This window comes from Thunnus maccoyii, chromosome 21 (assembly GCF_910596095.1).
Source record: "Thunnus maccoyii chromosome 21, fThuMac1.1, whole genome shotgun sequence".
Lineage (NCBI taxonomy): Eukaryota > Metazoa > Chordata > Actinopteri > Scombriformes > Scombridae > Thunnus > Thunnus maccoyii.
In genome coordinates, this window is record NC_056553.1 from 27,549,370 (window position 1) to 27,565,462 (window position 16,093).

At 39.2% G+C, this 16,093-nt stretch overlaps 1 protein-coding gene across 2 annotated transcripts in view; it reads left to right on the forward strand.

Annotated features, from left to right (window-relative positions):
• cubn (cubilin (intrinsic factor-cobalamin receptor)) overlaps positions 1-16,093 on the forward strand; it is a 184,286-nt gene that overhangs the window by 91,936 nt on the left and 76,257 nt on the right. For both annotated transcript variants that reach the window (XM_042398686.1, XM_042398687.1), the window contains 5 exons: positions 1,293-1,439; positions 2,715-2,905; positions 9,668-9,836; positions 14,129-14,303; positions 15,057-15,235. In XM_042398686.1, coding sequence (XP_042254620.1) covers positions 1,293-1,439; positions 2,715-2,905; positions 9,668-9,836; positions 14,129-14,303; positions 15,057-15,235 — 861 coding nt within the window. The remainder of the gene's footprint in view (positions 1-1,292; positions 1,440-2,714; positions 2,906-9,667; positions 9,837-14,128; positions 14,304-15,056; positions 15,236-16,093) is intronic.

A 16,093-nucleotide genomic window follows, 5' to 3' on the forward strand; every position in this document is an offset into this window, starting at 1 on the left:
TCATGTGTTACAAAGTGGGGGCTTGGGCCTCACTTATCAAAGCATGCCTAGAAGAAGTTCTAAATGTGTGCAGAAGGACTTTCAGTACAAACAAGAGAAATGGTATTTATCAAACATCACAATGGTAAATCTCACCTGATCTATGTTGTGCTTGTGCTATGTGCTCATGCATGCCTAAGCTCACTGGCATAGAGAAAGACCCCCAGCATGCCAAATCTGGCCAGCAACATCCCTTTCAGTGTTTCCCCTATAATTGTATAGGCCTGGTGGGCCGCCAGGCCAATAAGAGCCCCCGCCAGGCCAAAAAAAAACATTTTTAATGCCAAAAATAATGCCAAATATCCTTTCATTCAAATCAGTAGCATTTGGGAGACTTTGTGCAGCGCTCTTCCAGAACATGAGTTAACCTCTGTGTCATTGCCTGGGAAACTCTTGGCAGCATAGCTCCTTTTAAGGAATACAGCAGTACATAATATTTGTGCATTGTGGGTGAGTGAGTGGTTGAGTGAGAGAGCGAGCGGAAGAAAAGTGACGGTGAATGCGAGCAGAGCAGAGGAAAAAATTTGCAGTAAGTTAAGTTGATAAATCCCCCAGTGGTAAATACATTTGTGATTTCTCTAATAATACATGATTACCATATGTTGAAGAAATTATTAATAGTGTGATATTAAAATGGACAAGTAGAGGTCTGGTCTGTTCATTCATCAAGATATGAGGTTTATTAAGACAAGCACAAGAGAGAGCATGAGGGTCTGAGGCATCTCTGTAGACTGCAGGACGGATGTTGTAATCATAGGTTAGAGAAAATAGCAATCACACCATATCAACACAAAGAAAAGTGCTAAGTGCTTGCTTAAAGCTTGAGTGTGGGACTTTTTCCCCCTTCTGGCAGTGAGAGTAACTACAAAAACACTGTCAACATGTGCTTATGTCATAGGCTATGCCGTAGCCTACTCCTGCGCTACTGTTGTGGCTGTAAAACGGTGGATAAATTGCCAGGATCGTCACACAACCCCCGCAAGATGATTCGTTTCACGATCAGAATCTGATCCATTTGGTCCAATTACATTTGGAAAGTCTAGAAGAGCTGCACGATTCAATTATTTTATCCCTATTCAAGTTAGCAGAGGGCTAACCGAAAGTTAGCTGGCTCAGCCTAACTGTTTTGCACAAGTGATTAGATTTCCAAACCATGAGGCTTACCCTAACCCTGAATTTTAGGTCTGTTGTAGGTAAGTTTGTTCCTCTAGACATTTTATAACTCCCCTCTGTCTGCATGTGTGTGTTTCCAGGTGCGACCAGTCTATCCCCCTTGCTGGCCAATGTGTGTGGTAGGGATGCTCCAGGTTCCCTCCACTCAACAGGAGACTCCATGTTCATCCACTTCTCCTCAGACAGCAGTGTCAGTGGCCGAGGCTTTAATGCCTCCTACTCCAGAGGCAAATTAATAAGCATCATATATTTATTACTCTAAGTGTTCTAAAACAATGAACTTCAGACGTGCCTCAGTTAAAGCCAGCAATTGCTCTTGATAGTCTGCAGCAGTGACATGTAAGTACACTCCATGCTGTTGTTCATCTTCAGTCAGATAAGAGGGATTCATAAGAAAAAATTACAACGCTTCAGTGCAGTGCCCTCCCGGAGGCTTGTCATGACACGGCAACCAGCAAGCACTCAGTCGTCCATAAAAATATAACTTGTTGTTTTTACACTTTGGTTTTTGTGCATTTGTGCACTTTTTTTCTTTAATATTTATGGGGCATTTTATGCCTTCCCTAGATAGGGAATGATATACAACAAAGGTGTGCTGCAGGAATTGAACTGCAGTTGTTGCAGTTATGTGGCATGTGACATTAACCAATGCTACTGGGGCCTGTCAGGAAAATTTTAAACTTTGGGCAGAGCTAAACTAATTGTCGCCCCTGTTTGTTGCAAAATAGCAAACAAGTACAAAATTGTCAAACTGTTCCTTTAAATAAATTGAAATCAAAATTGGTAAATAGAATAATTGCACAAAACAAGTTTAAAGTTCAACCTCTTGTCTCTCAGGACCTCATTTATAAAACTGAGCATAGGATCCATAACAGAAAATTACATTTGCACTTCAGACAAAAATTAATTTATAAACATGAATGTGTTCATGCCTGCTATTTAGGGCTAGATGGGTCATAATTATATTGATAAGACAAACTATGAAATAAATTAAGTAAATGAATATAATACATTATTAATAATAAATTTAATAATTATCTGACAAAAAATGTAAGTACCTCTCTCTAAATTAAATGGATATATATGTTTATTTTAAAATTAATTTAATTTTAAATCTCTATTCCAATTTTAATGAATTTCCAGTATATATGTGTAGGCTGTTTTTAAATTTATTTCACTACATCTTTTTTCTCTCATGAATGAGTCTTATTTATTTCATGGTGAATTCATTTCAGGATGACACTTGCTTGTCTATCAATCTCTGAGGGCAGGATCCACAATTATGATTGCTTGCTGTGATGCTCAGCAGTAAATTGGAGAATGTTTTTGGTCATCCAACATTTAACATTTATTTGACGTTCTATACTTGACAGTAACCCTTTTTGCCCTTGTCATATCACTTTCTTTTTCTCCACATTTCCTGTCATGTTCACCTACTATCACTTTTCCACAACAATAACAATCATATTAATAATAATAACAATATTTTTCTGTTTTTTCAGGTTGTGGTGGCCTCCTGCATGTAGACAGGGGTGTGCTGAGCAGCCCTCACTACCCTGAGAACTATCCGCCGGGTCAGGACTGTGAATGGCATGTGATGGTGATGCCTGGTTTTAGGGTTTCTGTCACCTTCCAGAGCCCTTTCCAAATTCAAGGCTATGGAACTAGATGCAGCTCAGGAGACTACCTGGAGGTAAACAACATATGGATTTCAAAATCTGTATATTATGAATAAAAGCTGGAAATGAGGTTCATACTTCCTACAAGTAACATTTAAATTGCATTTTAAAAAAGCTTTTTGTCTACTACAGCATACACATCTGCTCTATGAATCACTTCAAATCAAATCTTGAATAAAGCAATAATGTGGCATTCTATCATAGGTCCCACTGGGGTTGTACATATGTGTACAAATATATACACAGAGTAAATTTAAAAATAAGATTAAATATAAATAAAATAAAACAAAATATTTAAAACTAGAAATTGGAATAGAAGCACAGAGTTGTATACATTTTTTTATAATTCAGGGTCAAACCGGAGAAAAATTGGGGAAACACACAAACAAGTCAAAGTTCCACAAATTCTATCACTATTTCTAATACTACTGTTACGACCTCTGATGTAAGTAATCATTTTTCATAATTTTTTTTCTTGATTTCCAGTTCATGAGGATAATATTCTTGGCGAGAAAGCCATCAGGAGTAATCTACTGATTTTATTGTCTTGGTTGTCTCCTAGAAGGCAGAGGGATGAGGATAGCAGGATGGGTTTGTCCAGGAAAAAGGATACTCAGTCAATGATGTCTTTGCAGATTAGTTCTTAAGAGGCACATAAGAGTGATTTGAGAACATTTTTGGCATTTGTCAGTTTTCTGTATTACCAGACCTGTCATTCAAGTAATGAAGAGATAGTCTCTGCAAACAAAGGGAGAAACACTTGTTTGACCTCAATGTATTCGGAGTGAAATAAATTGAAATATATAAGTAAAACAAGTGTAAACAGTTTTATGAATGAAAGTGAACCTTGAACAATTTGACTCTCACCCTCGTGTCAGGAGCATTATACCACATTAATCACACCTGGGGGTGTGACGTCAACCACTGCACACCTTATGAATGCGGCACACACTCACCAGCTTTCTACCGACTGGGAAGGAAAGGACAGCCCCCAGACTTTTGCAGCTAGATGAAGAAGGATATTTTATTATAGGGAAGACAAAAGAAAGTTTAATGTCATTCAAATATGCTGTATGTACTACCCACATTAGAACCTAGGAATCAAATTGAAAATTGGTGAAGCTGTCCTTTAATGCTAAAGCACTGCATCTCTGTGCACTCACTGAGCCAGTGCACACAGCAGGCCAAGGGGGTGCCAAGCACAAGGCAGCCCAAGGCAGGCAACAAAACTGTGAGGGTTAACAGTAATAAACTACAGGACAACTGGTATAAGCTCTTACCAACCAGGAGGATAGACAAAGGATGAGTGTGTGGATGTACCGCATTCATATAGTGTGCGGTGGTGATGTCGCACCCATAGGTATGATTAATTTGGTATAATGCTCCTGACTCAGGGGTGACAGTCAAATGGTTCCAGGTTCACTGAAATGACATATAACAAACTTTTTCTGATTGTGTTTCTAGATTTTATGATTTCTATTGGCATATTTTGGCGTAGCAACTTATACATTTCACTAGTTGATGCAAACAGCTTCCTCAGTGTCTTTCTACAGGTCTCTGTCCGGTATCATCTAATGTTGCAGATGACAGTGTAACATCACCGTCTGTAGGCTATAATATCTCAGTGACCGTCACATCCCTTGATCACTTCCCATCACAGAACACAAGACGTTTTTATAGCATCCAACTCCATGTCAAAGCATTCCCTCTTTAATTCTGTCACACTATAAGTTGTGGTGACCGATGTTGCTCTCTTTGATAATTCCTGTGTTTTCTTTGAGAGTACTATCTCCGTGCACACAAATGTTCAAACAGAGGTAATCACAAAACAGTATATAAATGAAAACACCAGTTCACTCAGGCTTTCTCTTCCCCACCCACCCTCTTTTGGGTCTCAATCAATGAGCTTGTAGATAATTTCAATTCTAAAATTACAAATGTTATTGATGTCATTGCTCCCACTAAGATGAAGGTGGTCTCTAGTAAGAAAAGATTTCCATGGAGAAATGCCACACTGGTTAGAATAGAAAAAAGAATGTCGAAAAGCTGAACACAGATCTCCAAGTTCATGATGTTGGGCCTTGGTTACAGGTTTGGCTATCAGCAATAATTAATGTTTATCAAAGTTAATTCTTAATTATTAATTATTAAAATCAACAGAAATTATTAATAAGATTTAATAATAATGGGGCACCACTCTGAAGTCAGGGAAAAAGATAGCCAATTCAGTCTCATAAAATTGACTAAGCTATTAGAATTCTGATAAATAATTCATTTAATAACTATAACCAAAATTACCAATCCAATAGCTAGTTAAGGTCGGAGGATTTTGGAGCTCTTCGCAGAGCAGAGGTTGGAAAAATGCCCTCTTGTGCAACATTAAGCAGACAGCATGTATATCCGAAAGCATTTATTTAAAAAAGCAAAACACACAATCTGTAATCTTAGGTAAAGTGTTCTAAAAGAGTAAAAACACACAATATGGAATCTTACTAAGTGTACCTTTATACAGATGTGTGTGTGCGCGTGTGTGTGTGTGTGTGTGTGTGTGTGTTCCGTGAACTGCAAATATAGCCAACAGAGAAAACTACACAGATGTTGGGACTACATGTGGACCACAGTTTACCACATGTTTCAAGACTCCAAGAAACCTGAGCCCTGGGGGTTCGCACCCAAAGTGTGAAGCTCCACCCATGGATCCAGGTTATCAAAACTAGAGATTCCTCTCTTATCTTTCTCTTTTCTCCACGAGCTGCAGCAGGAGCAGCTCCTTGCTCTCTTTCTCCTTCAGCTGCAGGAGCAGCTGCTTTGTCTTTCACACCTCCAGCAGCTGCTGGAGCAGCTCTCTGCTCTCTTGTGTGGCCTGCTCACAGCAGACACACACTTTCTTTTTTACGGCAGAAGACGCGAGAGCCTGCCTAAGACTTAGAAACTAAGTTTCCTTGTGCCAGCAGCTAACACACAAGTCTTCTGGCCAGTTTAACAAGTACAGGAGCCGCGAAATGGAGTTAGCTTGCCGCTAACTCTACACAAAGGAGTGACCTGGGCCCTCTGCACGACTGGAGTGCTCTCTCCCCAGCAACGCCTGCATCTTTCAGCTTCAGAACCAAAGCCTTCTCAGCCTGACTCACCCACGGATTCACCAGCTACAAAGCAGAACGCCACAAAGCATCTCTTCCTTCATGGACTGGTAACAACTGGGCATAGTCTAGCAACACAGTGAAGCATAGTACGGCTAAGCAAGAATGTTTAACTCAAACAATGTACTGTACGTGTATTGATGTGGTTGAGGTTATACATTGAACTGTTGTTGTGATGTCCTTGTTGCCTATAGTCAGGTTACTGCATAGCCACGCCGCTAGGTTAATGTTAGCATGCTTAACACATGTTACAGCCAGTAACTAGGCCTTGCATGCAACTAACCTCATTTTAACCTGGTGTGTTGCTTTTACCCTTTTGTTAAATAAATGCTTTTGGATATACCTGTTGTCTGTTTTAATGTTGCACAAGAATGAGTTTTGCCAACCCCTGCTCTGTAAAGAACTCCAAATCCTTCAACCTGAACTAGCTATTGATATGGTGATTTTGTTTATAGTTATTAAATTAATTATTAATCAAAGTCCCAAATTCATAGATTAGTACACTTTGAGACTGAATTGGATATCTTTTTCCCTGAGTCCAGGGTGGTGCCCCGTTATTATTAATTCTTATTAATAATTTTATTGATTTTAATAATTAACAATTATCTTTGATAATCGTTAATTATTGCTGATAGCCAAACTTGTAGCCACGGCCCAACACAGACAAAAGGCCGGACCATGTGGTGTCTTGAAACCACATGTGCTGCCAGAGGCAAAGTGTGCAAAGCTGGGTTTTACACCTCTTAACTGTGTGGGTCTCTGTTTAAGGCCAACTGATGTACAATAAAGGCACCATGTTAGGAAGAGGTTAGTTGCATACAAGGCCTAGTTACTGGATGTAAAAATTGCCACAATTACAAAGTCAGCCTATTATCACCTGAAGAATATATCAAGAATTAAAGTCTCAGCAGGATTTGGAAAAACTTGTCCATGCATTTATCTTCAGTAGATTCAACTACTTTAACAATGTTTTTGCAGTTCTCGCTAAGGCATCGATCAGACAGCTGCAGTTGATTCAGAACACTGCTGCTTGAGTCCTCACTAAGACCAGGAAAGTGGATCATATCACTCCAGTTCTCAGATCTTCACACTGGCTTCCTGTCTGTCAAAGAATTTATTTCAAAATACTACTGTTGGTCCATCCGGACCTCTCAGGTCGTCTGGGATAGGTCTGCTTTCTGTTCCCAGAGTCAAAACTAAACATAGAGAAGCAGCATTCAGTTTTTATGCCCCACATATCTGGAACAAATTCCCAGAAAACTGCAGGTCTGCTGCAACACTCATTTCTTTTTAATCAAGGCTGAAGACTTTTCTGCTCACTGCTGCCTTTTTTTAAATCAAATTTGAGGAATTGATCAATATCTTACACTGCACTGTAACGTTTACTCTCCTGTTTTATGTCTTATTCTATTTTAGCTTAATTTTATTTCCAATTTAGCACATTTTAATTGTATCTAAATGTCTTTCTATATTGCCTTGTGTTGCTTTTACATTCTGTCTTGATACCTTTTATGTAAAGCTCTTTGAATTGTCTTGTTGAAATGTGCTATACAAATGAACTTGCCTTGCCTAATCCTAAAAGGATCAGTCAGTCAGATTTCCCCCTAATCAAAGAATAAACTCTCATCTGCATCTTGTGTGTAGTGGAGATAATAGTGATATCCTCAGTCTGGGTGCTAGTTCTGTCACTATGTTCACCCTGGTGTGTCAGCCAGAACACCACTCAAGGCCAAATCTTCCAGAGTATGAAATAAAGAGCTGAGAGATGGATGATTGCAGTTTATTTCTTCCCATTGCAGTAAAACACATACAGGTATTAGCAGCTGGTTGTTTATGTCTGGTTGTGGCTTCTATAGAGAGAGAATAGAAAATACAATTGAATGAAGGATAACATGTATACATAAAGTTCACCCATATGCAATAATATGAATAATATCACGAAACCCTAATATAACCAATAATAAGAATATGACTACATGTCACTTTACCTGCAATAATTGTGGACAGAGGAAGTAATCAAAATGCTACAATTACATTTTTCTCCCTTTCACACTATCACAGCATTCCAGAACACATGTGCTTATTGTATGGGATTCTCAGCCATATTGGCACTGTGTTAATGTACAGCTAATGCAGACCAAATACTTCCTGTTGTTTCTGATTTACGTTAAATCCTCCCACTGGCGAAACGGCAGGATGCCTTGTTTGTGAAGAACGTACAGAAAAATGTGATGTCCTGTCACTGAGTTAGCAGAGCCTCAATAGCACAGATATGTGTGCCCCAATAGCCTACTGGTTGGGATGCAAGCCACATAACCGCAACAGGTATGGAACAACAAACTAACACTAAACTTAACTTAAGAACACTATTTGTAACATAATAATAATAAAAATAATAAAATATCGAACTTATATAGCACTTTTCAGGATACTCAAAGACACTTTACAAGAGGAAACAACAAAACAAAAACATGTATGATATATACAAGAAATGCATCAAATGATTAGTTGAGCCAATCGCTAATAACTCGTAAGAATGAAACTGAAAGTAAACTAGTGTAGCGAGCACATGGAGAGCATTTAAGCTCCTAATTCTCATTAAGAATGGCATTCAGAAAATATTTAAATCCCCTCACTTTTCTCACATTTATGTTGAAGCCTTATGCTAAAATTGTTTAAATTCATTTTTTCCCTCATCAGTCTACACTCAATACCCCATAATGTCAAAGTGAAGACAGAATTTTAGAAATGTTTGCAAATTTATTAAAAAGAAAAAAATTAAATATGATATTGAGTATTAATTAAGTATTGAGACCCTTTACTCAGTACTTAGTTGAGACACTTTTAGCAGTGGTTACAGCCTTGAGTCTTCTTAGATATGACACAACAAGCTTAGCACACCTGGATTTGGTGATTTTCTGCCATTTGTCTCTGCAGATCCTCTCAAGCTCTGTCAGGTTGGATGGAGACCATTGGTGGACAGCCATTTTCAGGTCTCTCCACAGATGTTCAATTGGGTTCAAGTCAGGGCTCTGGCTGGGCCACTCAAGGACATTCACAGAGTTGTCCCTAAGCCACTCCTGCATTGTCTTGGCTGTGTGCTTAGGGTCATTGTCCTGTTGGAAGGTGAACCTTCGGCCTAGTCTGAGGTCCTGAGCACTCTGGATCAGGTTTTCAATAAGGATATCTATGTACTTTGCTCCGTTCAGCTTTCCCTCAACCCTGACTAGTACTCCATCCCTGCCACTGAAAAACACCCCCCCAAGCATGATACTGCCACTGCCATGTTTCACTTTTGGGATGGTATTGGGCAGGTGATGAGCGGTGCCTGGAGTCCTTTAGGTGCTTTTTTGCTAACTCAAAGTGGGCTGTCCTGTGTTTTTCACTGAGGAGAGGCTTCCATCTGGCCATTCTGCCATAAAGCCATGCAATGTGTGTTTGAGACAGTGGATCATGAAAATGTTCTAGACCAAGATCCTAATTGTGTTTCAGTACTGTAATTCAGTAACATTTTTACTGCATAAAACTACTGAGCAATTTAATTTTCTTCTTTCTGTCTGAGGTTTTGTATCCAGTATCGGTGAATTGTTTATTTCATTACTCATAGCTACTCTTCCCTCTCTGCTGTCTCCACAGGTCAGGAATGGTCCAGATGGTTCATCTCCACTACTAGGAGGACGTCTCTGTGGTTCAAGCCCCCCGTCCCTCCTCCAGACCACTGACAACAACCTTTTTATTCACTTTGTGTCTGATACCACTAATGAGGCCAGTGGCTTTAAGATGACCTTTGAAGCCCACAGTCAGGGTACAGCAACCATTCTTTTTTCATTTTTTTCTGTCACAGGACGCATTTCTATCCACGTGTTTTTATTTACATTTTCAATTGTGCATAAGAAAACCTGAGTGTAACACAAATTCCAAAAAATCCCGCAATATTAGTAAAAACATCATCTTATGCTTGGCTTAGATGGAGATGTCTGTGTATCGATAGAATAAAAATGCAGCAAAGTGCAATGGAGACTTGGTGGTGGATCAAAATGCAGGGGATGGCAAGCAGACAGGATCAAAAGCAGAACTATTTATTGAAAATAAATATAAATTGTGACACAGGAATAGGCAAACTGAGCAGACAAGTCAACAAAGACTGAACTGAAAACTGGACTTAAATACTAACTGAACTAAAGAAGAGATGACGTGCAGGTGGGGAGACAGGAGAACAGAGAGAGAGCTGATTGGCTGGAGGAGACACAGAGAGCAGGCCGGGCTGACAAGGCTGATACAAGGCAGGTGTGGGGTAAAGCACAACAGGGACACAGGAGTAAAAACACAAAGCAAACAGAAAACAAAAACCCAGAGTTCCCATGAATATAACTTATATCCAAGTATACAAGTCACACTGAGCAGAAACAGCAAACACATCTCAGCATAACATTGCCAACCTTAGGGTCTTAAGCATACATTACATACTTAAACATACATTGCTGTTGGCATAAACATGAAACAATACTTCTCTATCGTATCGAGACTATCTCTTCACTCCATTACATATTCCATATGTATGGGGAAATGATCCTCCTGCTGTCAAGGTACGGTCACACCCCATGGTTTACCTATAAAGCACCTGTGCTGGCGTGTAATCACTGATTGTTTGATCTCCACCTGAGTCAAGGTGCAGTGTGTGACAGTCTGTGTATCTGAAAGCAAAGTGTGTAAGAAGTGAAGGACAGTGTGCAAGTCGCATCGTCAATCCACTTACCTACATAAGTTGTAGCTGGACATCTGTCTACGGACAGTCTCCCTGGATTGCTGTTCCTTTGCTGCAGTTTTTCGCTTTTCTCCTACAGTCAAATGGTTCCCTATCGGCTTTTCCAGCAGACTGGCCTCAAACACTCCACACTGAACACATCACTACTGTTATTTTCTGACTGCATTTCCTTTTAATCCTGTATCATATTGACTGAAGTGTGCACATACAACTGACAAAAAATTGTTTTCCCTGTACCAGTTTTTTCTCATCTGCAGCCACCCCCAGCTGCATTTCTCCAACACTTGAGTCTTCAGTGGTCTACAGTGGACACATATGATTAATTACACTGCTTTAAACGGCTGGCAGAACAATTTGGACTCCACTTACGAAATAAACCCAAACAGCAAACTCTGACTGTGTATGAATTGATTAGATTTGTTGTATTTTCAAGGGATATGTGTTTCAAAGCAGTCTGTATGAAGGAATGAATTTACTGAACACATCAGTATGACTAAAATTAAGTCAGTTAGACTGGAGAGTCTAACCGAAGAGAGTCCGTCTGTTTTGGCATGCCATATATTCATCCTGTTTTCTATACTGTTTTGACTGGGTTTTATTTGTGCTTTTTTAATGATGTCATCGTGTTACAATGGTTTAAGGACCCTGTCTAGAGAATTAACAACATCAGCAGTTTGTTTCAATAACCAAACTCCAAATACTTGCATAACATTCAGTTAATGGAATAGTTAAAATTTGTGTTGAATGGTTGAAAAATGGTTGGTATTAGTACAGCAGTGTCTAAATTAAGGAATCAATTACTTTATCAGTGACTGTGGAATTATAACAATGTTATTATTTGAATTAGCTCATATATTAACGGTGTCAACTGAGAAAAGACTAAGAAAAATTAAACAGAGGGAGACTGTTTAGATACATAAGTTTAGAGCGGATTTAATACTGTGAGGCACACCCGAGTGGAAGAGTTGAAGCAGACTTTGGAAGGAGAGACTTTAGGTCAATATACAGTGAGAGGTGAAAGGGACAGGCATGCTGGTGTTCTAAAAAAAACAGGAAGTAAGTTGTTTTAATTTGGCACAATGAATTAGGCTTGTTCACCAATGCAGTCAACAACAGTGGCTGTGTCACAAATCTCATGGAGGCAGTTATTAGATTGCCGCAATTTACATCAGAAATCACACTTCACACTTGTGTGATTGTTGTGTGGTTACTCCAGACTGTGATTAACTACTTGGTTCAATGTTCAGTCAAAATAGGGATGGCAATTCTAAATTTCTTAAAAATAGATGGCATTCCAAAATCTGATGCAAAAGTCAGGTAAATGTGAAACATTGTTTATTCATGGAGAAACTGTGTGTGGGCGTCAGCACCATCAGAGAAATTAAGACATGCATTGCCAACTTAATTATGTAATTCTTGGGCACTGATGGTTGCTGATAAGTTTTCTGTGAATTTCTATGCAATTGTACAATTGTTGTCATTTATCTTTATTATTTGTTTTGAAGTCATAATCATAAAATTATGATTGGATGGATGTCTCAGGCAGCAGTGCAGGTGTCACCTAGTACGCATTGTCCCACTGTGGCTCAGGAAGTAGAGCGGGTTGTCAACTAATTGGAAGATCGGCAGTTTGATTCCCGGCTCCTCCAGTCTGTATGTCGATGTGTCCTTGGGCAAGATACTTAACCCTAAATTTCTCTTGATGGCTATGCCATCAGTGTATCTATGTGTGTGAATGATTAGATTTTCTCTGATGGGCAGGTTGGGACCTTGCATGGTAGCCCCTGTACCCATTCAGCATATGAATGTGTGTGAATGGGTGAATGTGATTCTTAGTGTTTTGAGTGGTCGGCAGACTAAGAAGGCGCTATACAACTACAGTCCATTTACCATTTAATGGCCCATCAGTCCTCACAGGTAGCAGGGACACTCCACTCCTGCAAAGCAGACACCCACACTTGAATCCTAAACTGTGGATGTATGCTGAACATTGAATGTAACACAGCTTTAGCTTTTATTTATAAAAAAGTAAAATTGTTGACTGAAAAATAATGCCATGTTGACAATCAGCATGCATACAGGTGATTTCATGAACAGTTGTGTTATCAGCTGTATCAACATTTAAATCATTGATCATAGAGCTCTATGGACAGAAGTCCAAGTGAAATTAAGTTTCTTTTTTAAATCTACTATGGTATATCTGTTCTGTAAATCACTTGTCCTTGTGGTCTCCCTTGAGGAAAAACCCGAAACGAAAAGGGAGAAATTTATATTTTAAATTCTTTGATTTCATGATGGCGCCCCCTAGTTTTGCATTAATTTGATGAAATACCATTCCATTATCCATCCAGTAGATGAAGACCTTATTTGGTGCAGCAAATCAAACACTGCATTAAGCAGCAGCATGAAATTCTATCATAGGAAGAGCAGACGGTCATACTGAATATCTTCACTTCAATACCACTGCTAGCAACACACTGTCTGTCCATGACATACAATTTACAGCACAATTTTGGTTACCTTACCGACCAGTTTTCAAATTAACAGAGTTACAGTTAGGCATAAGAAGGCAGCCCAAGCAAGCAAATACATCGACAAGAGAGAAGCCACTACCACCCACTAAGACCTCAAATATAAACATTAAGTAGAATTGTTAGCTTGCAGAGGTGTTCCTAATAAAGTGCTTGGTGAGTGTATATAGCACCATTCATTTCTGCCTGCATATGAGTCAGCAAACCACTATTTTAATATTTTCCAAATGCACAGTATTCAACAGAATAAGGTGAAACCATCACCAATCATACTTAAAAAGGGAAAAACCTCATCACCAGCATGCTCACTTCCTTGATGACCTACACCACTCAATAGCGCCAATGGGCCATAATGAGGGAATAGTTGTTATATTTGTGTCATACCCAGGGTTTCCCCTAGAATTTTTTTCAGGCCCGGTGGTATGCACCAAAAAAACCCTAAAGAGTCGAGGCACTCACATCATGTCAAGAGTTTCCCTGGCAACGACACAGAGGTTGACTCACGTTTCAGAATAGTGCCGCACAGAGGCTCCCAAATGCAAATGATTATTAATTTCTGAATGAATGGATATTTGGTATTAAAGAAAAGATTCTTTTGGCCCGTTGAGGCCTCTCATTGGCCCGGTGGCCCACCAGGCCTGTACAATTATAGGGGAAACACTGGTCATACCAGTCTGGTGACTTTTCATAATGACTGCCAGACCTCCTGGGCTTGAAGGATTGGAGGATATGGACTTGAGTTATACTGGTCAATGCTGCACTGTTGTCTGGTATAAAGTTATTCTTTCTTTGTTTTGGCAGCGTGTGGAGGCTTCATTGAGCTGAATGATATTGATCCTCCAGGGTACATCACTTCACCGAACTACCCTCAGAACTACCCACAGAACATTGACTGTATCTGGGTCATCACTGTGCCCAATGGAGAAGCTGTGCAAATTGACTTTGAGGATGAATTCTACATTGAGCCCACAGCCAGGTACAGCTGCTTCCTTTATTATTTTTACATTTCTTCCTACTCATTGTTGCTTAGATTTGGTGTTTTTAGTGTACAGTATTAGGAAACTGCATATCTCCTATATTAGATTGTACATGTTTATTTGTTGTCGGTTTTTTTGTATTTTTGAGCTTTGCTTTCATTTTCTAAAGTTTCATCTTATGATTCATTGATAGAAGCAATGCAATTGATTTGTACTCCCCAACCTTAAAAGATAGTTTTCTTCATTGTGATTTAAGCTCAATTTCATATGTTCTTACAAATAAGCTATACTTAGATTAATGTGACAGCTTAATAACCCTCTGGCTGATGAGGTCATGAAAGGTTGGAGACCTAAAATAGGCAATCAGTAAAACATTGTGGGAGGTATGGTGTCCCCATAGACTGTAAAAAAATATGGACGGTGTCCCTGTGACGTCACCCATTGATTTGTGAACTGCCATTTTGAGGCCTCAAATATAGCAATTTGACCATCACCATCTTGTGGAGTCGCCCCCTGCTGGCCATTAGAAAGAATGCAGGTTTAACGTACTTCCGCACTGGCTTCACTTTTCAAACCGGGAGCTACCCGCTTGGATGTCCTGAAACCCAACCCTTTACGTAAACCTAAAAATGCTCACACTCTGACATCATGTAGCAGTTCCTTGGGGATTATGACCTTCACAACTTCTGTTTTCATTAAAACAGTGATAATTTTGGAAATAATGGTGCTGTGTTCTTCTCTGTAATTCTTAGTTGTGTGTACGACTATTTGGAGCTGCGTGATGGTGCAACGTCTAATGCTGACTTAATTTCCCGGCTCTGTGGCAACACCCGACCATCTACCCAACATTCAACAGGGTCCTTCATGCTGCTCAGATTTCGCACTGACATCAGTGTCACGCACAAAGGATTCAAAGCAAAGTACTCCATAGGTAGGCAAGAAGGTCTGCAAATCCAGGGCTTGGTTTTATGATATGGAACCAGTTCTAATTATAACATAGTCGGCTCAGACCTAACACACAAAAAACATGTTCTATAAAAGTACACAGACACACACACTTTGAGTAACTTAAAGTCAATTTAAGTCATGTTTTTTTTTTTTTGTTTGTTTTGGGTTTTTTTTGTTTTTTTTAAATTTCACTTAAAATGTTATAGTTACTTTTTGTGACAGTATCACTGGATGAAAGAAAGAAAGAAGAAACAGGTATCATCGGATAATTCGTAATTCATTTGTAATTCAAAAACCAAAAAACGGTAAATCTGTTATTTGTTTCAAAACAAAAAACAAAAAAACGTTTTTGGTGTCAGAATCAAATAACGAAAAACCAATCAAACCCGGCCCGTTTTTGGTTTTTGCCGATTGGTATTATCGTTATTCCTTTTTGGATTGAATATTGCACAGGTCTGCGGACATTCAGCCAATCCGTTTTTGCGTTTGAAACCAAAAACTGAAGTCACGTTTTTTTCCTTTTTTCATTTTAAACCAAAAACGATATATTTCTCAACAAAAATCCAGAAAACCAAATTCAAAAGACCATTCAATTTTGGTTTAGAAATCAAGTAGTTTTGTACGATAGCGGAAGTGGCTACATTAGCCTACCCATGATCCTCAGCGACCGTTGCTATGGAGCGACAGCCGCGCGTGTGTGTAAACGGGATGAAGACGGGGTTATAAAACTGAACTTTACATTTCATATCCCTCATTTAAGCCCTAGACTTTCACTTTCGTAATTTTCATCAAACTGGACTTTAGATTGTGCATTTTATTCAACCTCCACTGTTACATGATG